This window comes from Melanotaenia boesemani, chromosome 10 (genome assembly GCF_017639745.1).
Source record: "Melanotaenia boesemani isolate fMelBoe1 chromosome 10, fMelBoe1.pri, whole genome shotgun sequence".
Taxonomy (NCBI): domain Eukaryota; kingdom Metazoa; phylum Chordata; class Actinopteri; order Atheriniformes; family Melanotaeniidae; genus Melanotaenia; species Melanotaenia boesemani.
Window position 1 is genome coordinate 32,492,562 of NC_055691.1, and position 23,846 is coordinate 32,516,407.

The following is a 23,846-nucleotide window of genomic DNA, read 5'->3' on the forward strand; positions in this document are numbered from 1 at the left end:
TATCTATCTATCTATCTATCTATCTATCTATCTATCTATCTACATATATATATATATATATATATATATATATATATATATATATATATATATATATATATATATATATATATATATATATATATATATATATATAGATGAGACAAATGTGAGTAAGAGGACGGATTTAGTGGTTATTTTGTACAGTTTAAATAAACTTTTGGAAAACAGTTTGGGTCTACCATGCTTCGTTAGCTGCTGCAGCTGCTGTTGTTCACATAAGATCTGATAAACTCCTACTCTCAAGGCAGATTAGGGGCTTCTGCCTCAACTTTGCCTCACTTTCCAAGATGCACAGAGAATAAACAAGTAGAGTTTGAAAAACAGACACAGCTACAATATATAGAACATTATTGTTAGACAAACAACAACAAAAACATTTTTTAAGATCAAGTTTAGATTTTAAATGTCTGTGTTTAAAGTTACAACATTTATTCCATAAAGACAGGCTGAGAAAAGCATGGGTCTGTATTTATTTTGAGCTTATTGGGAGCATCTTTAGATAAGAAATAAAATAAAATAAAATAAAATTAAATATTTGGCCAACATAAAATGAACTTGTAACATATCTTATATCAGTTAATGGGTGAGTGCTGAGAACTTTTGATCACATTGTCTGACCTGTTATACCTTCTTATGTTTTTGATATGGATTCCCTTTTATAGCAAATGATTACCAACCACTGATTCACCAGCAGGAGGTGCCATCATAAAGGCTGTTCTCATTGTGTGTCAAGTAACAACTCTGGTTGTAGAGATTGTAAACATTTTGTAGAGTGGTCTTACTCATTTTACAGTGCACAAATCAATCTGTCTAACAAAATTTTGCATTAAACACATTTAAAAATCAGTCGAAGTTGTTCATTTCTAATCATAGAATTAATTTAGTTTGCCTTTTTGGTGAGTTAATATTCAGTATTTAATATCTTATCTAAAATGATGAGGGCTGTTTTCTTAATAAGCATCTCACAGTTTTTAGGTTGGCCTTTATAAATAAACTGTGCCTAACATTACAGAATGATGGTCTGAATAAGAAGTAACTAAATTTTCCCCTTTTATCCTCGAGGCTGCTCTTCAAATGAAACCTATGCGGTTCACTTTAGCACCATCTATCATATGCCTTGTGACTAGAAACATAACAAATACATTTGTGAGATGTGTTTAGATGCTTTTATTAAAGTGTAAGACGCTTCTACAGACAGATTATAATGCCATGGATGTGCTTGAAATCACTCTTTATCTTCTGGTGTTAAATGTGCTCGTTAAGCTGATAGCAATTTACTCCAAACTTTCCCATCTTCTGAGCAACTTCTTCTTGTCCTTGCCTTGGAATTGCTTGTCTTTTCATCCGGCTTGCAACACCACTTTTAGCAGTCTTTCGAGTGTTTCAGTTCAATCACGCTAGACCCCCAAGTGAATTAAAGAAACACTTGTTTGCTGTGTTAGCTTCCCTTCTTACACTACAGGGTCAGTTGCCAACATGCTGTTATTGCACAGGGCATTGGGACTGAGGGGTTTCTGCTGTGGGTGATACCTGTCTCATGCTGCCACGGTAATGGAGAGTAATCTAATCACCTTGTTGCAGCCTCCTCTTCCTCCTCCAGCTTGTGTGTAGAAATAGAACTGAGGCAGAAGAAAAAGGCCTCATCAATCATAAAAGGATTCTCCTGGGAACAACATCATGATCACAAGTCTGACAGAACAACATCCAGCTTACTGATCTGCCCTCATTTTACCTCAAACAGACTCAACGTGAGCTACAAACATTTTAGCCTCAACCATGCCTAATTTTTGCTTATTTTCTTTGATAATCCTTCCTTCCTTTTCTTTCATGAATCAAACATTCTGTTTCCCTTTCTTCTAACAGACAATTCTCACATTTCCTTCTCAATTCTTTCCCGCCATCTCCTTTCTTTTTCTGTCTTCCAGTTTCACTCCATGTGCACCTTCTGGATGAGACTGATAACATCCCTGATGGAGTTCCTTTATTAGCCACCCACAGGCAGATTAACCAGAGCAATAATACACCAATCAACAGCAATTATGCACTGATAAGCCCAAGAAGAGCTCAGCTGGATGTGGGAAAAGATATAGCAGTTGTAGAGTGATTAAATGAGTAAACAAAAGGTTGTTTCTGTGCATGTATTTGCATGTGTTGGACAAGTATATGTAATTGATCTTATTTACGTTTTTGTCTGTTGTCTTAATTGCCTCATAACGCACATTATTATATAATGTAAATCAGCCCAACCGAAGTTTAAACATAAAGGTTGGAAGTCAGATGAACTGAAGAGAGCTTTTTTGTAAAGATGGATTATTATGAAACGGTGTGCTGTTATCATTGAAGAAAATCCCACTCTCATTATTTAAGACTTTAAAAGGTTTCTGAAAAAATGTTGGTACTTGTTAGTTTTTGGACATCATGGCTTAAACAGCAGCCAGGTATTGTTATAGAGCAGCTAAATGAAGATGAAATGAGTGGAAGTGGATGCATGGTTGTCAGCCTGCAGACATTCACACACCAGCCAAGTGTGATTTCAGGAAAAGCTGTATGGGTTTAAACTGGAAACATACAATCATGGGCTTCTTTAAGACATGAGAAGCTGTGTCCTCCTGTGGAGCTGGACAGCCCGCTGTGTGTGTGGATATATCAGATTAGTCCTCCTTCTGAAAAAGGGATTGCATCAAAGTGGACCTCGAACGTAAATATGCTTTGATTTCTTCCTTTGGCTATTTTAGAGAGACAGTGCAAGAAAATTTGATTAATTCTTGCACTTGCAGTGTCAAAAGGTTGTGGTGTAATTCTGGGTATTGGCACAGAGGAACCATGAGAACCTCTGCATGTATGTGTGTGTATTTAAGATTTTCTTTCTATTGCTGTATTGCTGAACACTGATACGTCCTTCAGCCTTGGGGTATCTCAGCACATCACCTCTAAAAGTTAATCATGGAGCAAAAAGTAAATTGGGCATTCAGCATTTAGGCTGAGCATGAAATTAAATACATTTCCTTTAACTGCCCAAACTCTAATTACTTCAGAGCATTTCTGTGAGTGATACTGTTATTTGTTTAAGGACAGTGTATGCTCATCCATATGACAAAGCTGCAGGTAGTCTCACATTATTCTACATGTCACTAGAGAAACTATGTGAAGCTTCAGCCTCTCAGTCCAGTGACCTTAACACCAGTGATTGATATGAGATGGGTTGCATGCCTGTACAGGTGCAGTCTGCGTGGTGCATGTGTCTGTGTGTAGATGTGTTCACATGGATGTGTGTTTGCTCGTGTGAAAGGGTAAGGTTAATTGAAGCCGTTAGAGTGAAAACGATTCCCTCAGGGAGACGTAGCAGGTGGAAACAGTTTGCGGGTTCAGCAGTGGGTGACGGACAGAGCCCAGGGAAAAAGGGTGACATGAAAGTATATGGGGAATAGCAGTGGGGTTGTGGGGGTCTAAAGGATTGTTCCCTCTTCTCCAGCGCTGAGAGGACGACAAAGAGATGAAAGGATTCATCTAAAGGTCAGATGTGTCTGACCATGTGACCCCTCATCCAAACACCGCTTTTGTCTTTGATCTCATGTCCCTCTGCTTGTTTCTCTCGAGTAAAATGTGGATAAATTGACCATTTCTTTCTTTATTTCCAATTCCAATTAGCTTTTTTGTTCCTTTACCTTCCTACACATCACTTTTTGACTCTTGTTCTGTCTGTCCATCCCCTCCTGTGGTCTTTCCCATCTCCTCCCATGCTAGCCTTCATTTCACAGATGACAGGTTGGCTGACTGTAATCCAACAGATGCTGGGGCGGGAAGGCCTGACCAACTGTTTTAACTCCAATCAGCTTTTATTGCTCTCCAGAGGAACCCCTCACAACCCCCTGCCAGCCTGACATTTCAGAAAGCGGGAGAGTGGAGGCAAGAACTGGGGACAGAAAAGCAGATATAGTCTATAAGTGTACATGTATCTGTGTGTACACATGTGATCCAATGTGTGTGTGTTGATTAAAGTAGGGGGCTGATGGGGAAAAAAGGGCAATAGTCATTACCCCCTGTGCCTGGTGTGGAGCCAAACCACTGGCTTCAATCAAATAAGACACATGTTAGTGTGCTAGTGTGCTTGTGTGTGTAACTGAGAGTTTAACATCAACAGGGATGGAGATGTTGCAGGTAATGCATCTGCCACTGTTGCCCCCTCCCAACAGTCTGAGCCATCCTGCACAGCCCACGTCTGTCGCCTCCGTGCTGCTCTCCATCCACCTCACTCTTTCCACCTCACCCCCATTCTCTACACTAAACCTCATGCCATCCCTCCCTCTGAGACAAGACAAAGACAGCTGCAAGTGACTGCACAGCAATATGACTTCGGAATTCTTGTTCAAACAAACTGATGCTATAGTAGTTTCTGGTCTTACCTGCCAAACATCAAATTCCATTGTATTCCACTATGGTAAAACCATATTGCTTTTTGAGCTACAACATAGTTCATTGCAGCGTTACTCTTAAGAAAGAGGAAACGTCCTTAAGTATGAGTGTGTCCAGGGATGTCTGTCTCTCTGTGTTAGAACTAGGTTACAACCTGTCCAGTGTGTGTTTTACTCACTTTTTGCCCTATAAGAGGAAAGTTAGGCTCTACCTCTAATGTGACCCCAAACAAGATAAAGTGGAAAAAATGGATGGATTTTGAAATTAATAGAGCCTGAACTTTGCCAGAAACTAAAACCATGACAGGAAAAATATTTTGGGGCAAAAACTCTTCTGGCAACTGCTGCTGTTGCCATTAGGAAGTGATGCAAGGCATGAGTCTTTAGCCATGAACGTATGCACATACTATACATGCTATGAAATATACCTTTCATTCCTTATTCTTTTTTTAATATTGGTTATCTTGAATTTTTCTTTTATTTGCTGTGGTTTTCTATGTAAAAACTTTACTGTAGAACTGCAAAGACTTGACTGAAGAGATCGAGCGAGAACTTCTGCCAACACTATTACCATTTGATGTTCTCATGGAACAAAGTGCAGCGTCACTGCAGTCATTGTACTGCTCACCAGACAGCAGTAACAGCTGCCATTGTCTGAAGCTGATTTCCTAAATAGGCCCTGAGAAGCATTTGGAGTTTGCCTCATTCTCCATAATATTCTGCCTTTATCATCCTATAAACAGTTTACTTCACATTTATTTTGCTACATGCAGTTTTGGGTTATTTGCACAACTCATTCTTCTATTACCTTTTAATACTGCAACTAAAGTGTTCACTTTTTAAAGTATAAAGTATTTTATACAGAGCTGTTTAACACTGTTAATGCAGGCTAAGACATGAGCATGAGTTGGCAATTGTCCCTGGAAAATAGAACAGTAAACTCAAGAGGGATCACAAAGAAGCTGACTGTGAAAAGGTTAGTGGTTGTGCTTGGGGAGTGATGAATAGGTAGTCGTGCACTACAATGTACATGATACATGATGTATCATATGTGCTCCCTTTAAGTAAGCCCATTAGATCATGCATCTGGCACATGTACTGCACCCAGGTTCGTCAGGCTGGAGCGAGTGACATTGCCAGGAGCAGATTCCAAATTGGCCAGAGACGAAAGCTTTATAAGTGAGTGTGAGTCATTTTCAAGGGCATGCAGACAGTGTACAACAGAGAAAGGTCACCTGTATGTAGCCAACCTTATCAGCAGCTGCTGTTAAGAGTACCTAAATGGATACTGGCAAGCAGTCAGTTTTGTTAAAATGTTTGTTTTCTCATTTCTTGTCAGAAATTTCCACAATGCAGCTCAAACTGGAGAAGTTTAAAGACATAAAGGCTGTAGTTCATGAGGAAACTGAATTACTGCTGATTTCTGCCAGTGAAGGCTTGGTAATCACAGTGGAAGGCATTATTATATTCTTGTTGTCCATATGTGATGTGTTATTCTAAACTCAAACTGATAATGAGCTGGAGAGACAACAGGCGCTGCGCATTCTGAATGAATGATCACTGAATTTATCACTTCTAAATGTAGTTGTTTTAGTCCTTCACACTACGCTTCCATTAAATGTCCCTGTGATTAGTGAGGCGAACACAGCAAACCTAATTATCCAATGCCACAGCCAAACCCTCAACATGATTACCAAGTTTGCTTCTTATACTGCAATTACGTTCCCCGTAATTGCAAAAAGGCTATGATTAAAGAGGAAACGCTCGCACTGTCTGTGCATTTGTGAATATGTAAGTATCTACATATGTGGATATGAAGCAATGAATATGTTTTGCTTTAGAGCTATCCACATTAATTACTGCACCGGTTGGTCCTCTTTTTGTGTTCATTTGATATTTAATTGTAAAAAAGAAATAAAGACCATATTTTATTGTCTCTTGCTGTGTAATACCCTGTGGGATCCAACTAACTGTTTGAAGACTCACAACAGGAAAGCGAAATCCACCTGATTTCTTGAGCTTATTTCGCTGTTGCCAGGGCTGTTCAGCTCTTTAAATCTGCAACACATTCAGGAGAAAAAGAAGCAAACTGGGTCAGATGGCTGTGACTGGGATTTCATGATGTCATGTGGAAAGAGATGAGTCTTTTGATGCAAGACAATCCATGGCACAGTCTCTGTTGCTGTTTCACTGTAGTGTATGACTTCATTTATATGAAAGTATATAATATCAGAAATGTAGGGAAACAATCAATTTCTCCATATTTGCTTGTGTAGCATTATGGATGTCCCTGGTAGGGGTTTTAGATGTGAAAGAATTTGCATTTTACTAACCAGCAGGGGGCAGTGCAGCTGTAGATGTGTGACCCTCCGTGTGAGCAAGTGTACATTACATGTGCGTGTAAGTGAGAAAAACGAGGCTTATTCCCTGTGGTGAATATTCCCTCCACAGTCACTGCTGGGCATGTCAGTGCACAACTAACATACTGTAGTGACATTTGAAATGAATACCAGCTGGCTGCTGCTCATGGTACTTGTGCACACTAGATGGTGCATACATGGGAGTGCATGCACACATTTGAGCATGTTTCAACATATTTGCATAGAGAAGTGATAGTGATGAGGGACAGAGTGTCCCACACTTCAAAGTCCTCAAATACCCCCTGAGACATGATCAAGTGTCCTCTAGTGTCAGAATAAGAAGATCTTTTTTCTCCCTCACTTACATGTGATGACCCAACTTGTTCCTGCCATAAGTACCGATATTCTTTTGTGGCTTAACCTCACAGTTAATGATCTTTGTTGATGGTGTGGATTTTGTTACTTTTTTTCTTTGTGAACTTTAACAAAGAAAATCTTTGCACCCTGCACATGAGAAATCTATATCAATGCTATAACCCCAGGCAGGTATCTTTGTGAGACACTGGAGAGAGTCACTTGTACTATTGTCTTCTATGGGTGTGTGCTCTGTGGTCTTCACAAGTTGTTCTTATCTTCCATGGGAGCAGTCTCATGTGAAAAAATAACGTGATGTTTGTGTAGATCAAATTCTATGCTTTATCTATCTGTTTTTAGAAACACATTCTGAATTCAGAGATGTCTCCTGATTACTTAATCTCTGTCCAGCTTAACTTGGTGCTCTTTTATATCAACTCGTGTTAATGAGCTGTTACAAACTAACTTGATTAGTTGAACATGTTTCTCTAGTTGTTTCTTTTTAATATCATTTATTTTTTCAGTTTTTTTGTGGAGGTGTTATAAATGCATATATTCTACTTCGTCTAAACTTCTTTCCATCTTTCTATTTATTAGTCATGTGAAACATTAGAGCTCAAAAACCAAGCAGGAGACTGCCGCTATTTTCAGCTTTCATTTATTTCTCTTCTCTTCAGTTTTGTAAACATTTGCATATAAACTCTAGCAGTCTCCCCTGTATATCGATAACAAGCCAATTAATCAAGCTATGGCTGCCCAGTCCAGCCAGCAGCTTTCAGCAAGCAGCTAACTGGCAATAACCAGTTTGTAGCCCTGAAGGGCTGTAAGTTCAAATGTACTGGGTTTGTGTATGTAGCAACTGCAACATGGCAAGAGGGATTGAGTACTGTATGTGCACACATCCAGTGTAAGTTAATGTGTTTATGGCTCCCTGCTGAATTGGTCAGACTGAGCTATGAATCTATTCATTATAAGGTACTAAGGTGAAGTAATTATACAGTCTGGGCCTCCCTCTCTTGTCCAGAGGCTGTTGGACTCTTGCCACACATTAGATATGTTCAACTTCTGTGATAATCCTCACTCTTTGTCTCATTGCTTAGCTTATTTAACTTTTTTTCTCTTTCTCTGGCACACCCCTTCTTTCATCATATTACTGTGTAAAGTAAAGAAAGATGAGATGATCCAGACTTGGTAAAAAATTATTTCACAGTCCACCTTTTCCCATTTCTATGTGAACATATAACAGAAATGTTTAGTTTGATGTGGAGGGTAACTATTAGCACACACTTGATCACAATTTAGTAGTAAATTTTATATATGTAAATATAGCACAGGTTTTATATATATATATATATATATATATATATATATATATACACTCAGATGATTTTTATCCTGCTGCATATTCTACAAATATGCAGAACACAAACATTTATGGAGATTTTATTGATCCTGCTGGATTGAATTGTGCTGCTTGATGACTACATGGTTTAACTCGTGTAAATACAAATATTAATGCATAAACACATATTTTCAAGCAATGACTAATGCAATGGCTTAAACACAGGCTAAGACATGTTCTCAAGAATTTGTTTACAGGGTAGATCCATAAAGGGATGCAGGCTAATGAGGAGTGGAGATGAACTGATAGGAGGGCACAGGGATGGTGATTAAAAACTCAGACTACAGATGTTTCTGGAACACTTCAAAGTGTTCCACCTGCCAGTACCAGTGCTGAGCATGATGCATTATTGAGATGGTGCCCACCTGGCACCTGGCTCTGACATCACACACCCTGTCCACCTGGCACCACGCAATCACGTGAGTGACACTTTGGGTCACACCTCTTTGCATAAACTGGGCTCCCAGTGTGGTGAAGGGCATCAGGGATACAGCACACATTCTCAACACAGACCTCAAAGGCACTAAACTGGGGCATGTGCATCGTGTGCAGTATGTATGTATGTGTATATATATATATATATATATATATATATATATATATATATATATATATATATATATGTGTGTGTGTATATATATAAGATGAACTGAAAGATGATGCTCTGCATTAACTACACAACTGGAATGTAATGACAATTTTAGCAGTGTCTGTATCTTTAAATCTTTAGGTGTGATAGGAGAAAAGTATGTGAACATCCTCTTTGAAGTAGCCCACCGTGTGTTGTTGATGCAATTCCTCTTGCTTAATATTTCAGGAGCTCCTTCAACCTTGTTTTGTTAAAAGAATAGAGGTCACATGGTGTGCTTTTGTGCGTGCTTGAGCATCGGTGTGTGTGTTCCTCTTGCATGTGTCCCCTGACACCTGTACTCTCTCAGGGTGTGAGGAACAGACTGAGGCCAGAGCCACAGTCACAGGTCTCAGACCAGTGGGGTGTGAAATGAATTGAAGGGCCAACACACTCTTCTCCTGCTGCACACACTTGCAATCACAGCAAGGCTGTCTTTCTGGGGTAGTGAGAGAGAGAGGGATAGGACAGAGACAAAGAGGACAGAAGAGAAAAAAAAGAAACTCTTGTGAATTGTGTTTTTAGCTTTATTTTTTAAGATACAATAATATCACTTTCGGAAAATTGAGCTTTCTGATGAGAAGTGATATTTGGAGTAAGTTTACTTTTGTTTCAACAATGCACTTCATTTAATTCCTTAGGGTACTCAAGACTGAATAACAGAACAAAACTGCCCAGCAACACCACACCCATCAATTTTCTGCATGTCAGTTGCTTAGGATGAAACTTTAGAATCAATAAGTAGTTTTATCCAGCCATCCTTTTTCAGTATCTGCTTAATCCAATCCATGGTCTTGGGTCACATACATGCTTTTTGACTGTGAAAAGAAGCTAGAGTAAGCCCAGGCACACAATGAGAGAACATTTAATTGCCACACAGAAATGCCACCGCTGAGGTTTAAACCAGAAACCCTCTCGCTGTGAGGCTACAGGGGTAACCACCACATCACCATGCAGCTCTTAAGAATAAATTCAATAAAGAAAACCCACTGGAGAAGTAGAAGGAGGCTGTTTCATGTATTAAATTCTATTATTTTATTTTGCTCTCAAACACAAATTACTTTTTTGATTACATGAGTTAAAATAAAATCAGATTAAGTTTGAATCCAGTAGGAGTACAAACTGTGCCAAGCAAAAAATGTGGCATGTGTGCCACCTTAAATCCAAACTGGCTTTTGCTCATTGCTGTTTTACTTTGTATGTCAACTTTCTGGCATCACAACTTCTATATTACACAGGTGTGGTGGGTGCACTTACAACATAAGAATATATATTTTAATTACTTCTCTTACTGTTCTTTTTTGTTGTTTGTTTTTCAGCAAAGAAATTGTACTCAGAACAACATTGTGGGGGAAATGGGAAGATTTGTTATTTATCATATTAAATGCAGTAAAATCTACTGGACACAAACTTTTTACGAATGGAAAACGTGCTTGAAAAAGTTATTCTATAGTAGATTTTCTATCTGCACAATAATACTAAAATCTAGACTCTACTGCTGGTTTTGTGTGTTTATGTGTATATATATATATATATATATATATATATATATGTGTGTGTGTGTGTGTGTGTATGTGTGTGTGTGTGTGTGTGTGTATGTGTGTGTGTGTGTGTGGGTGTGTGTGTGTTGGGGAGGGGGGTGGGGGGGGCTTAATCCAGAGAGGCTTTACCTGATTTATTGCCAACAAGGTCTAAACATATAAATTATAATCCCACTCCATTATGGTCTAAAGATCTGAAGCAAAAAGTACGTTTTAATGTGGGTTTAAACTTTCAAGCTTATAAACTGGAACTCTGGAAAAAGCAGAAAACGCTACAGCAACAGCAAATGAGGCGGGAACAGAAGAGTTCCGCTCTGTGGTTGGTTGGACGCGCTGTCAATCATCCCTAACGGCTCGGCAGCACCTCCCACAGACGCACAGCGGCAGCGCAGCTTTCACCTACAATGATATTCAAGGCACTTGCGACTCGTCTGCGGCGATAGGAGCAAAAGGAGAGAAAAAGAGAGCCTCACCTCCTCAAACAACGAGTGAGGTAGGGAAAAAGACAGAGAAAGCGAGAGGAAGGGAAGAAGCTGTGGAGTAACTTGAGAGAAAACGGCGGCTTGGAGCTCCAGCTAGGAGTGTTTAATTGCGTGCGCTTTATTAGAAAGTGTTTAATTTTTACACAGATCCGACATGTCATCGTCCGGTAAAGACAACAGCGGTGCCCAACACGCCAATTACGTGGGACCTTACCGTTTGGAGAAGACGCTCGGAAAAGGACAGACAGGTTAGTTGGGACAGCTTGCTCTCTGCATCCTCCTTTAATTGCACAATTTATTTTCGGAGCGCTCCGCAGCGAGTTGAATTTTGGCCGGCTGAGTGTCTGCAGGTGATAAATAACTAACTGCTTAGTTACAAACACCTGCCCTGCCTTCTGGGGGCATTTTGAAGGGGGTTTGTTATTTCAGCAGTGATCTGACATAATCATTGTTCACACAGTGGGATGAAGAGGGATTTGTGTGATGTTGCTTTACATGGGTTTGTTGCCTGTGCGTTGGCGTTGGACCGAGTGTGTGTATTGATGAGGAGAGCAGCGTGCAGACCATCCAACACCAGAAATGATGACAGTGTGGTGGGAAATGAAAATTAACTTTTTTTTTTTTTGCTGGGTCGGCTCTCCTGTTTGTGTGTGCGCGCGTTAGTGTGTTGTGTGATTTGAGCACAACGCCGTTAATCCCGATTTGCCTGATACATTGATCTATTCTTAGTCCGCAGGCACGCAAAGAGAGAGGCAGGCGTTTCTCCTACTGGCTGTGACTGCAATACGTGGGTTTCCTCCGATATGGAGAAGAGCTTCCCACCTTGACACACCATGAGCTGCTCGTAGAGTTGGAGAAATAAAAAGGCACTCTAATCTATAGTCATATACTCCAGGGGATAAAACTGGAATCAGGAGCACATGTTTTATCTCAGCCCAGACAGGAATGACACTGCAGTTTCTAAAGTTGCATGGCACATGTACAATGCATTAAGTGATAGGGGGATGCCCCTGGGGATGAGAACAGGTTGACATCCCATACTATATCACCTATGTGCAGCCCTCTTCTCATCACTTGTGACTGGGTACTGAGAATGTTCTATGGTCCAGTACATGCAGCAGAGCCATGTGAAAGGAGAGGCAGGCACAGCCCAGTGTGTAGGCAGAAATAGCAGGATTGATGCAGCATGCTCTCTAAGCTCACCAACCCTTGAAAAGAAAGCTAGTAAGAGACTTTTCCTCTCCTCTGCTCCTATCTGTGGATAGATTTTCCTCCCATCTGCTGTCTAAAATGGCTATAATAGGCGATGCTTCCCCTACCTGGTCCAGCTGGTCATGCTGGGCGGCCATGTGTGTAAATGTTTGTGTGCACTTTTAAACAGTATTCTTTCTTGAAATATTCTCTCGGTGACTTAATTCATCTGGCCATTGCTCACTGTTCTTTATTATGGATTGTCTGCATGTCTCCCTAGGGTGTGAGAGAGTATGTAAGCCTTCATAACTCATGCAACCTTCTCACCATACAACAAACGTTTCCCTACAAGATATCCCTCTTAGAGTCAAATACATGCTGAATGCAACATCAGCAAAGTTCTGCTTCCTAAGCAAGATGTATAATAGCTGGTATGGCGATTGTACAATGATCTAACAATGGAGGTTAATGCTCTTGGCTATCTTCCAGTTATTTATTTATTTTTCTAAAGGCATTAATAAAAGAAGGAATAGTGCTCACTCAGAGCCAACTCTAATATGTGTTTGTATAGAGCTGGTATGGTCTGCTTTCTTACAGACGCTTAATTATGTGTTGACGCTGAGATCATCTATGGCTCATCTTCTATTTCTGTGAATGTTGGGTCAGATTTTGACGCACTTTTCTTGCTCACTTCAAATGCCACAAAAGAGTGTAAATGTCAGTTTGGAATACAACTTATTTTAAATATGGCCAGCCTTTGCTGATCAGGCAACACACATCTTCAAAGTGTTGTTTGATACTGGGTTTTTAATTTTTCTGATCACACTGCACTGCAAATGCTGGCATTTTCTGTGTGCATGTGTGTTCTAAGTTAGAAAATCATTTGGTCACTGGTGTCTGTGTTGCTTGTCCATGCCAACCCCATTCAAATTAATGACAGTGTATAATATCCAATTTGTCCGTTAACCATTGGTTAATCTGTCAGATCTTCTTCCCAGGCCCCCATGAAAAGGGTTGGCCTGGCAAGTGTGAGTGCCCACTGGGCTGGACTCGATCATGACTGGCAGTGGGGATGGTCCAGTGAGATAAATCCCTCACGAGGTTTCCCAGGCTGTGGTTGGCTCGTATTAATAGAGGGAAGAAAGCGGAAGACCTTTGCTTGATCTGGCCGTCCAGCTCAGAGGAGTTGTGCTGTTCCGTGTTCATTAAGTGATTAGGCCTTGTCCTAACACACACACACATGGCCACCACAGTCGTTCTGATTTGGCTTCCTGATCTAATCCCCTTCACAGCCAAAGTCCTCCCAGCTCTTACTCACACATTCACGTGGCCCAAAGGTGCTATGGGCTGTCCCATTCGAGCTTAGCAACCTAGCAGTTCTCCCAAGTTTACTTTCAGAGAACAGACTTCATACAGTCTACTGGTATATAGGACTCATATAGGATTCAAATTTGGTTTGTCAGCATGGATTGAGAGAGTATTTATATGGTACACACCACTGTTTCTCTTCAGTTTTCACAGTCCATGTATTTGATTCCTCCTTTTGTCAGGTGTGCATTGGGGCCTGAAGAGGTCTATAGATATGGAGTGTCTGCATGGCTGGCTACTGATTGGTGCTGAAGCTGCAGAAGTATGAGGGCATTTTGAGGGGAGAGTAAGAGTTACTGCACTTCTTTGACAGAACTTGTCCAAAACATCCTGTTTGGTGTAGGTCCTCATCTGCATATAATATGTGTGTTAGTATCTGCCCTGCCTAAACAGCCTGTCTTTTTATATCACACTCACTCATCTTCTGAATAACGTTCTATCTTAGCCATTATTGTACAGCAACTGTGCCGGCACTTATTGTAACAGCTAATAAAATCTACGACTTGAAAACCTCCGCCACAGCAGGATTTGCAATAACTCCCCTCTTGTTTTACAGAATCTCAAAGCTTTGTTTGACAAATCTGAATATGCTAGATTTGTGTTTTTGCCAGTGAACTGACTTAAGACCATCTGAATCACCGCTCTGTTCCCTAATATGTTGGATAACACTGGCTTGCTGTGCCTTTACTTTGCTCCTGAGGGCTGTCTTATTAGCGGATTCGAGGTCTATCGTCTCGAAAACATTGCACGTTAATCCAGTGTAAATCTATGCCCCCCTCCCCAAGACTTGTATATTGACAAGCTAAGAGTTAAAAGTTGATGTACCAGCCCCTTGATTCTTTGGTTGACGTTTAGAGAGTGAAATCATTTGTGCTTTGGGGACTTTCATATTGACTGTTCATCTGACACAAAGCTGTCTGTGATGTTGTCTTGCTCTTATTTCTCTCTTTACCTCTCTCTGTTGTGGTCCATGTGCTGAGGAGCTTGTGTTTGAGATTGGCTGCTACAAGGCATTTAAGCCAGCATCCTGCTGTTCTAGCTGTCTTCGTGTCAGCACAAGGCCGGCCAGTTTGTAACTCTTACTGTGGATTTCACTGTTTGGACTATTGGGTTGCGTTTTTGTGAATCAGAGCGAAAGAAAAGTCCTTCGTTTGCCATTCTTTTTGTTCATTTAAGCATGTGGGTAGGTGCATATGCTGAATTCTGGATGTCTGGTACATTGCACAACAATGCAAAACTGTTAATTTGGCGTTGACTGATGGCTGGTGAGACAGACATGCTTGAATGAGATCAATGGCCACTCCCAAAGATTTACTGTCAGGTGAAGGAGATCCATACTGTTTCACAGCACATTATATACCTGATTATGACAAGTAAGGAGGGCATGTTCAGTCAGTGTCTTTATAAAGCTGTTAATGATTTTGGATGCACGTACATGTGTTTTCTGTGAGTGAAGCAGGTGCCCATATGCTTGTTGACCTGTTACCTTTGTTCCATTTGACATAATCTTGAAACACAGGTGTATATCTCCCCTGTGTTCACAAGATTACCCAGAAAAACGTTGCAAGCTTTAACCTAAAATCAGTGGGAGGGAGGTAAATAAATAAGAGGCTGTGATGATTGGCCTGTGTTTTGGTAGGCATGTTCAGAGATTCTGGTCAGAAAGGGCCTGACCCAGTGGCTGTGCTGTGTTGCTCCCAGCTGGGTTGCTCCCTGTGTTAGCAGGCTGGATCAGAGCTGTAGAGCAAGAAGCCAAGGGTGCATGGTTTCAGCTGTTCAACTGTATGGCTCAAGCCAAAAACCTGGCTCCCTCAGCCCTGAAACACATCCTAAATTGTAGAGAGCTGGTGTGTCTATACCTCAGCTACATATGCTGTGCATTTGTGAGCTTTATGAATACATCCCCTGTGTGTGTACTCATTCACATCACTGTTTTGGTCATTTTCAGGCATGGTGAAAGATGCACGCACATATGCCTAAAGCAAATCAAACCAGCACTCAGTCTTTAGTCCTTTTATTGTCTCTGACTTTGGCTGAGGTTATATAATGATGATGGTCTCTGTCATTTAATGTGCACCTCTTTCCACCCTCCTTGCTTCATCTCTCTGCCTCTCTGTCCCTTTCCCCTGGCCAGTCAAGATTCATACAGGCATCCAACCATGTGGTAAATCAGACAAGACCTCGGTGGAATTGCATCGATTGCGAGGAATGTATGTAGCCAACGATTTTCAGAGATTAATGATGAGGAAAGAGGTGGAGAACTGGGGGGGAGGAGCGAAACTGAGTGAGGGCAAAGAGAAAGCGCAGTAGATGTGGGTGGGATGAGAAAGTGGAAAAAATCTTGAACTGAAAGCATGAAGTGCTCTTGAATGTTCTGACTGCAGTGGAAGTTATTAATTAAGGCAAAGTATTGATTATTCTCTTCATTACTTTCCCCTCCTCCCTGATTTTCATCTCTCTATTGCTGACCTCCAGGGAGTAAGGGCTCAATCTTTAAATGGGAGGTCAGTGAATAAATGAAGGAGTGCCGAAATCTGGGCCTCTGGGTGATCTTGAATGAGCGTGTTCATTTTTTTAAATGTATTTTTTGGACAGGTGCTTTCACTTTCCATTTGGTTCTCATCCTAACTCGGTGTGTCTTCTGTCACTTTTTCTCTACCATGTTATATAGCATGGAGAATGAAGTTAGGAGGATGACATGGTGCTATGGTCCATTTTCCACACGCCTCACTTTGTCCACGTTGCCCTCTATCATTGAAGGTTCCCACCTCTGCCCAGGTTCTGTGTTTCCTGTAATGTGATTTTTGTCTCATGCTACTCAGAATTTCACGCTTCTAGTTTTTTAGCGGAGCAAAGAGAATTCAAGCAAAAACACAGTTTCACCATTTAGGGTGGTCCAGATTGCTACAGCTATATTTGGCTTTCTACTGTTGCTTCAATAAAAATATTCAACTGGTCAAGTCAGCTGTTATGTCTTTAAGACACAGTCCTGTATAGAGTATTAACTGTCTGTGCACATAGCAGTAGGGTTTAATCGGCATGTCTCTCTCCTCTCTCACCCAGTTGAGATTAACCCTTGCTGAGCTGCCTGTCTGGCTCTGACTGTGAGAATGCTGGGTTGGTTGCCAAGGTTGGTTGTCTGGTTGTCATGGTTTCCCTGCTTCACATTGGTTCCTGGTCTTCCCTCATGAAGAAAGAAAGGAAGCACTCTCTCCCACTCCTACTGTCAAATCCTGCAGTCTTTATCTGTTGCTTTCATTTAGCTTGCTCTCTAGCTTTTTTTTTAAATTTTTATCCAGATTGAAAAATCTTCTTTTGCTCCCTGTGCTTTCAGCTTTATCTTTGGTTGATGCACAGTGTTTATGTGCTACTGCCATATCTATAAATATGTATAAAAAATATGCAAAAAATGAATGTGTAATAATGAGTTTTCACATGTATTCTACATGTGCACGCATGCCTTTGCTTGCGCGTGCTCAGACGTACAGTCATGGATCAGACCGGCTTTCCCTGCTCTGTGCTGTGTTCCCATTTAAATCTGGGAGATTAGCACATGTGGGGAGCCTCGGCTTTAGCTGCCGTCAGCTCAGCTAGCCTTGGCAGGCTGTCCTTACGTTGGGGGGATGGGGGGTGAAGGGGACTCTTCACCTCACTACCACCCCAGTGTTGCTTCTTCTGCTTTACCCTCTCAAAGTATCAGCTTGTGACCTTGACTTTGGTGCAGTTTTTTTTTTTTTTTTTTAACTGCTGCTTCACATTTGTGAAATTCACATTGACAACATTTGTTGCTGTAGATGTGAATTGAAAAAAAATCTCTCTTCTCCTGTCATTGCAACATTTCACATGATTTTAGCAGTTATGAGAAATCATGAAAAAAGTTGGTGGCAATGCAGTAAAATGTAAAAAATAAAGGAATAAAGTTATCCTGAGTACTTAAAAAAAAAAAAGCTCTACTGAATTTTTTCAGATTTTCTCAGTGAGGCGTACCCTAATGATGGCTAATTTGGCATCCTGCCTCTACTCTAAGCTTATGCCAGCAAGTAAAAGTCAGTCTGATTTGAGCTCTTGTCTTATCTCTTGCTTTTTCACTTAGTCACTTTTTCTTTTCTTTTCTTTTCTTTTTTCTTTTCTTTTCTTTTCTCATTTATAATGCTGTCTCTTCTTTGAGTAATCTGCCATGGTGTGTGTAGAAAATGGTGTTAATATCCAGTTGCTGGTGTGTGTGACATGGTGTGTGAAGTAAAACTAAGTTGTAAAGTAACGTAGAATGGTTTCTCAGACTCAGGACACCGCAGGGCAACAACAGCTCCCGCATTGTAGACAATAAATGCAGCTGTGTCATCAAAACAAGCCAGAAATGCATATTTCAAGTTCAGAAAGTTACATAGGGCTACTTTTAGAGCAAAAATAGGGAGTCAATCTCCAGTTTCTTAACAGATGCATTAAAGAAATAGCCTAGCTAAGGAAATGTTATGGGCTTGTTGAATACTAATTGAATCACAATCAATTGACTTGAATTGCTTTGTCTGTAAAGTGCTCTGAGATGGTGTTGTTATGAGTTGGTGCTGTACAAATAAAGCTGAATTAAACTGAATTAAAACTGAATAAAATCAGATCATGGCCTAATGCTGCTAATTATATAGAGGTTTTAGAGCAACGTATGCTATGTTCAAGACTAAATCCAGGCATTTTTTGACAAAATAATGCAATAACATATTCTGTGTGCATTTGAAATACAGGGATGTGGAATTAGAGGGTACAGGTACTGGACTGGCCCCAATGGAGAATGTGTAGAGAACTATACAAAGTGAAAATATATAGAGTATTTTACTTATGACATTTTACAGCTCATTGAAGTATATAACTTACTTAAATTTACATACTCAGTCAGATTGCCCATTTTACCTGTTGTGCTTCGTCATTAAAAGGCCAGCTTGTTTAACAAATATGTATTAGCAATGTGTTATTGCATTATGAATATGCCTGATAAATGACTTCTAAATTGCAGGAAACCAGTTTCTTTGCCTAGGCAGACCTGCAAACAATTCCCTTTGGACTGTTTTCCAGGAAAACGTACAGTAAATGAATGAAATTGTGCACTCATTTACAGAGTGCAGCACCTACCAGATGACATAAGGAGGGTAATTGTGATGCATTTGGCGTTTTCATTGCCATGCACTGTGTTTTCAGTTCTTTAGATTACAAAACACAATGTCACTTGTACCTGAAACACCTGAGATGTGGCTTGGCATGTGAAGTGAAGCTGATGGCCCTCAATGAGATTAGTTTAGATGAGCATGACTGGTCAGAAACCAGCAACATAAACTGGCCGCTTGTCTCTGTGACACTGATTTCTAACACTTGGCCAGACTAAACAGAATTATCACTGTGCTAGGCAGCTTCACTCATTTTATCTCAGCTTGGAAGATCAAGGAGTGGTGTTTTTCATGGAGAGAAGAGCGAGGATCGGTTCTCTTTGTTGTTCTGATGACAAGGAGTGTTGCTGCCAGTTCGCAGCGAAAGCCACCTAGATCGCAGGTGTTGCTGCAGCCGTGTGGCCAAAACAAACTGTTTGCTCATGTGGTGCCACTTGATCAGAGAATGACTAAGTGCTTTAAGCCTGCTGCCAGGTCAGATCCTTTGCCATGACTATGCATCAGGATAAAAACAGTGGATGACATATTAAAGCAGTGAGTCCAGATTGATTCTTTGTGCTTTCCTCCCTTTTGGCCTAAATTTGACGTTAAGCTTGTGCCACTTCCCTCAAAATCCCTAACTTTTTAGGGCTGTGGTTTGTGAGAGTACTTCAGCATAAATCTTTTAATGCAGCCAGCACAATCTGCCATGTGGACTTTGCTCCATTTTTATTTTCAACCAGCATTTAAATTCCTTTCTGTACTGTAATGTAACGTCTCTCTCACGTAGTGCAGATGACTAAACTAAAACTTGTATTTATTTTCCCAATGAAAAGTTAATACTTTTCCCTTCAATAGCCTAAAAATTTGAGTCACTAAATCCAATTTTACACTGTCATGGGGTCAGAAGCTGTTATGAATGCCTAAGAAGAGATGGGATAATACATTAGTGAGATGACCTCTTGCCCTGTCAGGACCCAGTGAGGCTACTGCAAAGAATGATTAATTTCTTTATTTCTTTTTCAGATGACAGTTTGATCTTTTTCATCTATCCTCTTTCTCTCCTGCTCTCTTGTGTTTTTTTTACCTGCATTTTACTTTTGTCTGGCTGTCTGTCCCATATGTCTTGATTTCTTTTGTTGCACTTTTTTTCTGGCTAATAGAGCAACTGATGGAGCATTTAAGGTAAAAACAGATGAAGTAGGGGAAGGGTTCATCCCCACATAGTTGACTTCCTTTTATTCATCACTAAGAGCTGCTCATTTCTGAGGTGGCTGTTGCCGCAATGCTCCGTTTGTGCGCTGGTGTCTGAGGGCCTGTGTTTCTGTGTGCTCTGCGTGTTTCTGTTTCACAGGCTCTCTGCAGGTACACAGCACTGTCTGAGAATCCTAACTCATGGGACATGGGTGAACATAAGAAAGAGAGAGAGCAAGAGAGAGAGAGAGAAAGAATGCAGGGGGGACAGCTACAACAAAGGAGAGAGTTTCTCAGTGAGAAAAAGAGTCACAGCAGTAAAGCGTCTCTCAGGGTCATTGCCTCTATTATTATTCAAATCAAGCATGCACAACCACAGTGATGCACAGTCACACATAATGCACAGTTTCAAACACACATACATGCATTTACACACAAGTGGGGTATTGTCTGTGGCTGTTTTAGTTTTTATACAGGAATGACTGCTGCAGAGCTCCTATCACCCATCGCGGAAATGCAGTCATAGCAGGAAGGATCGCCCTGGGCAGCTCTGGGAGCCTGAGGACACATGTTCTTATGCACACACACACACACACACACACACCAACACGCACATTTCCACATGCCTGCAGGACATTTGGAAAGTTAGTCAGTCCTCTCCTCCATCACTGGTTTGTCAAAGCACTGTATAAAGTCCTTCCAGCTGTCCGTGTCTGTACTAATGCATCATGATTGCACACACATGTAAACCTAGTCTTCTCAGTTTTTACTACTACTACTCACTACCCATAGCTACACAGACGTACAATTTCATGTGCAATTTCACATGATGAAGTCATGATTGAGGCCAGGCCTGTAGGTAGTTATTTTGGTTGGTCAGCTCTGCTTTTTTCCCCCTAAGTGTTGTTTGGATGCTTAGTGGTTTGTCTGATGAGAACATGAATGTGCCAGTGTCCATTTTCCTCCACAAACGTGTGCTTGGCATTGCATGACTCATGTCATTATGATCATTATGGCATTTGTAGTTCTATGATACTCTTTCGGCTTGCAAGCTTTGGTTAATATAGCTTTGGCAGGGTGATGACTAACAAAACAGTTGAAACTACCTTCCTTTAAAAAAAAAATTATATTAAATTATCTTTAAAAGTTTTTGTAACATTGCACCTATAGTACAAATTACAACTAAGAAGTTGTGCTTTATTAGCACCCCTTGTGTGGCAAATAAACAGATATTGAAGCGGAACTTCTTCCTATTTCTCTATCTATTACACCTTTTCCCCTCATGTCTTGCCGCTGCCTTCCTTCTTGACCTGGTCCCCCCTGCTCCCTCGTTTCCTCGCTTTGTGCCTAATGGAGGTATTCCCCTGCAGCCTCCAGACTTCGTACTGCAATTCTGCTCAGGTAGGGCTCATTTCATGCAGCATGATTAGATCTCACTGGCAGCAATTCAGGGCCGGATAAGCCAGAGTGCTGTGGGCTGCCATCGTAGCAGAGGGAATTCAATTAAATCTTTACATATACTCCTATTGCAGTATATTCCTGTCAGTGTACAGAAACACACACAATATACCCATAAACGTTAGCCCACTCATGAAAATATAATAAGCATGAATGTGGAAAAAGCACATTCACAAACAGTAAAGCAGATATTCATTCAGTCATGACCTCATCCTCAGTCATTTTTTATTTTCATGTGAATGCCTTGCAAAGTGCATAGTAAACTCTCATATTGTTCACCCCCTCCCCTTCTACTTATCTCCCTCTCATGCAAAGAAAAAGAAAACAGTATTAAAAATAGCAAATCACATTTATAACTATTTGTTGGAATGTGTGTGAGTGGGCTAATTTGATGTGAATGGAGGCCATCATACCATATATAATGGAAGAAGCATACCCAGCGTTGGCTTTATGGGCCAACACTGGTAATTGCTTGTAAAGTCTGATTTTAAGCAGATCACATCATCATACTTTATGTAGCAAAGCACAAGGGAAGACACTAATAGTAATTGAACAATGATTTAAGTGTGTGGGTAATTTAAACGTGCCTCTTATCATTTATCTTTTGCAATTTACTTTTTTAAAAAGTCTTGCAACATATGTCTTGCAAAACATTTGAGTTTATAATGACACAGCATGTTTGTCAGCATAAAAAAGCAACAAGGCATTACATAGAAAAAAAATAGGGTTGCCTGATAAAGTGGTTGTTCAATAACTAATCAGTGCATCACTCAACGTTTGGAAGGGTCTGCAGAATAGGTCAAGAAAGCCATTTAAAAATGAGAAGTGAGTTTTGGGGCAGAAGTTAGTTGTTGTATATGGTTGTAAAATAAAAATACAAAAGAATAGTGAAAAGTGCCCAGCTGCTCCAAACTTAAAATGTATTTGCTTTGTGATGATATGACTTAATAAGAAAGCCTCATCACAAATAAATCTTTTAGGATATATATGTGTTTTTATGTGTGTGTTTCTGCAAGTACCTTCAAAGATATCCAAATTGACTGAGAGCATTGAGAGTGCAGAACCAAAGACTTTGGAAGACGTTGGAAACGTGGCTGTTGGCCTGCTTCATGGGTTCATGTCCTCAGCACACAGGAATCCCACCTTTTCAGGTGTCTGTCTGCAGTCATTCCACTCTGTCTTTGCCTGGTCCTACATCCTGCGTTTGGGCTCCCTATGGAAACGAAAGTTTCTTCTCCTCAACTCTCAACCGGTCCCAGTACAGTAACTCGAACAAAATCATTCTTCAAAGGGCTGTTGAAGGAGCAGTGAGACAGGATTGTTTGTTTTTCCTGGTTCCTTCTGTTGAATGCCTTTTGAGTCACCCATCACAAAGATTTATTTCCATCTTAAGAAAGAAGACCTTCATCTTTCAGATGGCTGTATAAAATGTTCTGTTTTCCTTATTTTTGTTCTGTTAACAAAAGCTCCAGTAAAATTTGGAAGGTCACTTTCTTTAATCAGTGAATATTCAGACCTCTTTAGTCTAGAGAGATGAGATGCCTCAATTTCTCAGTTGTAAATGGGAAACATTTAGTGTTGTTCACACATTTCAGGCGCCCTTAAGCTTACAACTGTGTCTGCATGACTTGGGCTGATTAGCCTTGCACAGGACCTGATTTTATTATTCTGTCTTCACCACTGTCATTAAACTTCAACCTCCTATATTCACTTCTTAATGAGACTTTATGAAATATTCAAACCTTTACCTGGAGGAGCTCTGTGCATGTGTGTGTTTGCCTTTCTGCATGTGCCCTGCTCTGTATTCACCCACATCCCTGAGAGGGTATCAGCACTTTTTTTGATCGCTCTTTTAGCACTGACAGATTCAGAAAGAGAAGAAAGAAAGATGCAGGAATACATTTGCAAAAACCTGTGGATAGAGATGATTTAAGATTATTCAGTGGTTTGTTATTCTAAAATTTATTGTACAAGCTCTGGCTCATTAAACCTGTAAGATATGTGATTGTTGGCTGACTTTATTTTAGCCTTTAACCTTTTCTCTGTCCTTACCATTCTTACTTTATACTATTCCCACTCTCCCCCTCAAGGTCTCTTTCTTTCTCTCTGAATGCAACACTACATCAAGCAGACCTTTTAATTAAAAGCCACATCTTTTCTGGTCTAAACACACTATAAAGGGGCTTAGCTGCACTTGGACACAAACACAAAACACCTTCCCTCCGATTTCGGAGGGATATACAGTAGATCGTGGCCAACGTCGGTCCTTGAGAGCCACA

At 40.5% G+C, this 23,846-nt stretch overlaps 1 protein-coding gene across 3 annotated transcripts in view; it reads left to right on the forward strand.

Moving 5' to 3' along the window:
• The first annotated feature begins 11,154 nt into the window (after positions 1-11,154).
• brsk2a (BR serine/threonine kinase 2a) overlaps positions 11,155-23,846 on the forward strand; it is a 162,817-nt gene continuing 150,125 nt past the window's right edge. For all 3 annotated transcript variants that reach the window (XM_041997792.1, XM_041997793.1, XM_041997794.1), the window contains exon 1: positions 11,155-11,469. In XM_041997792.1, the coding sequence (XP_041853726.1) occupies positions 11,376-11,469 (94 nt within the window). In that variant the 5' untranslated portion in view covers positions 11,155-11,375. The remainder of the gene's footprint in view (positions 11,470-23,846) is intronic.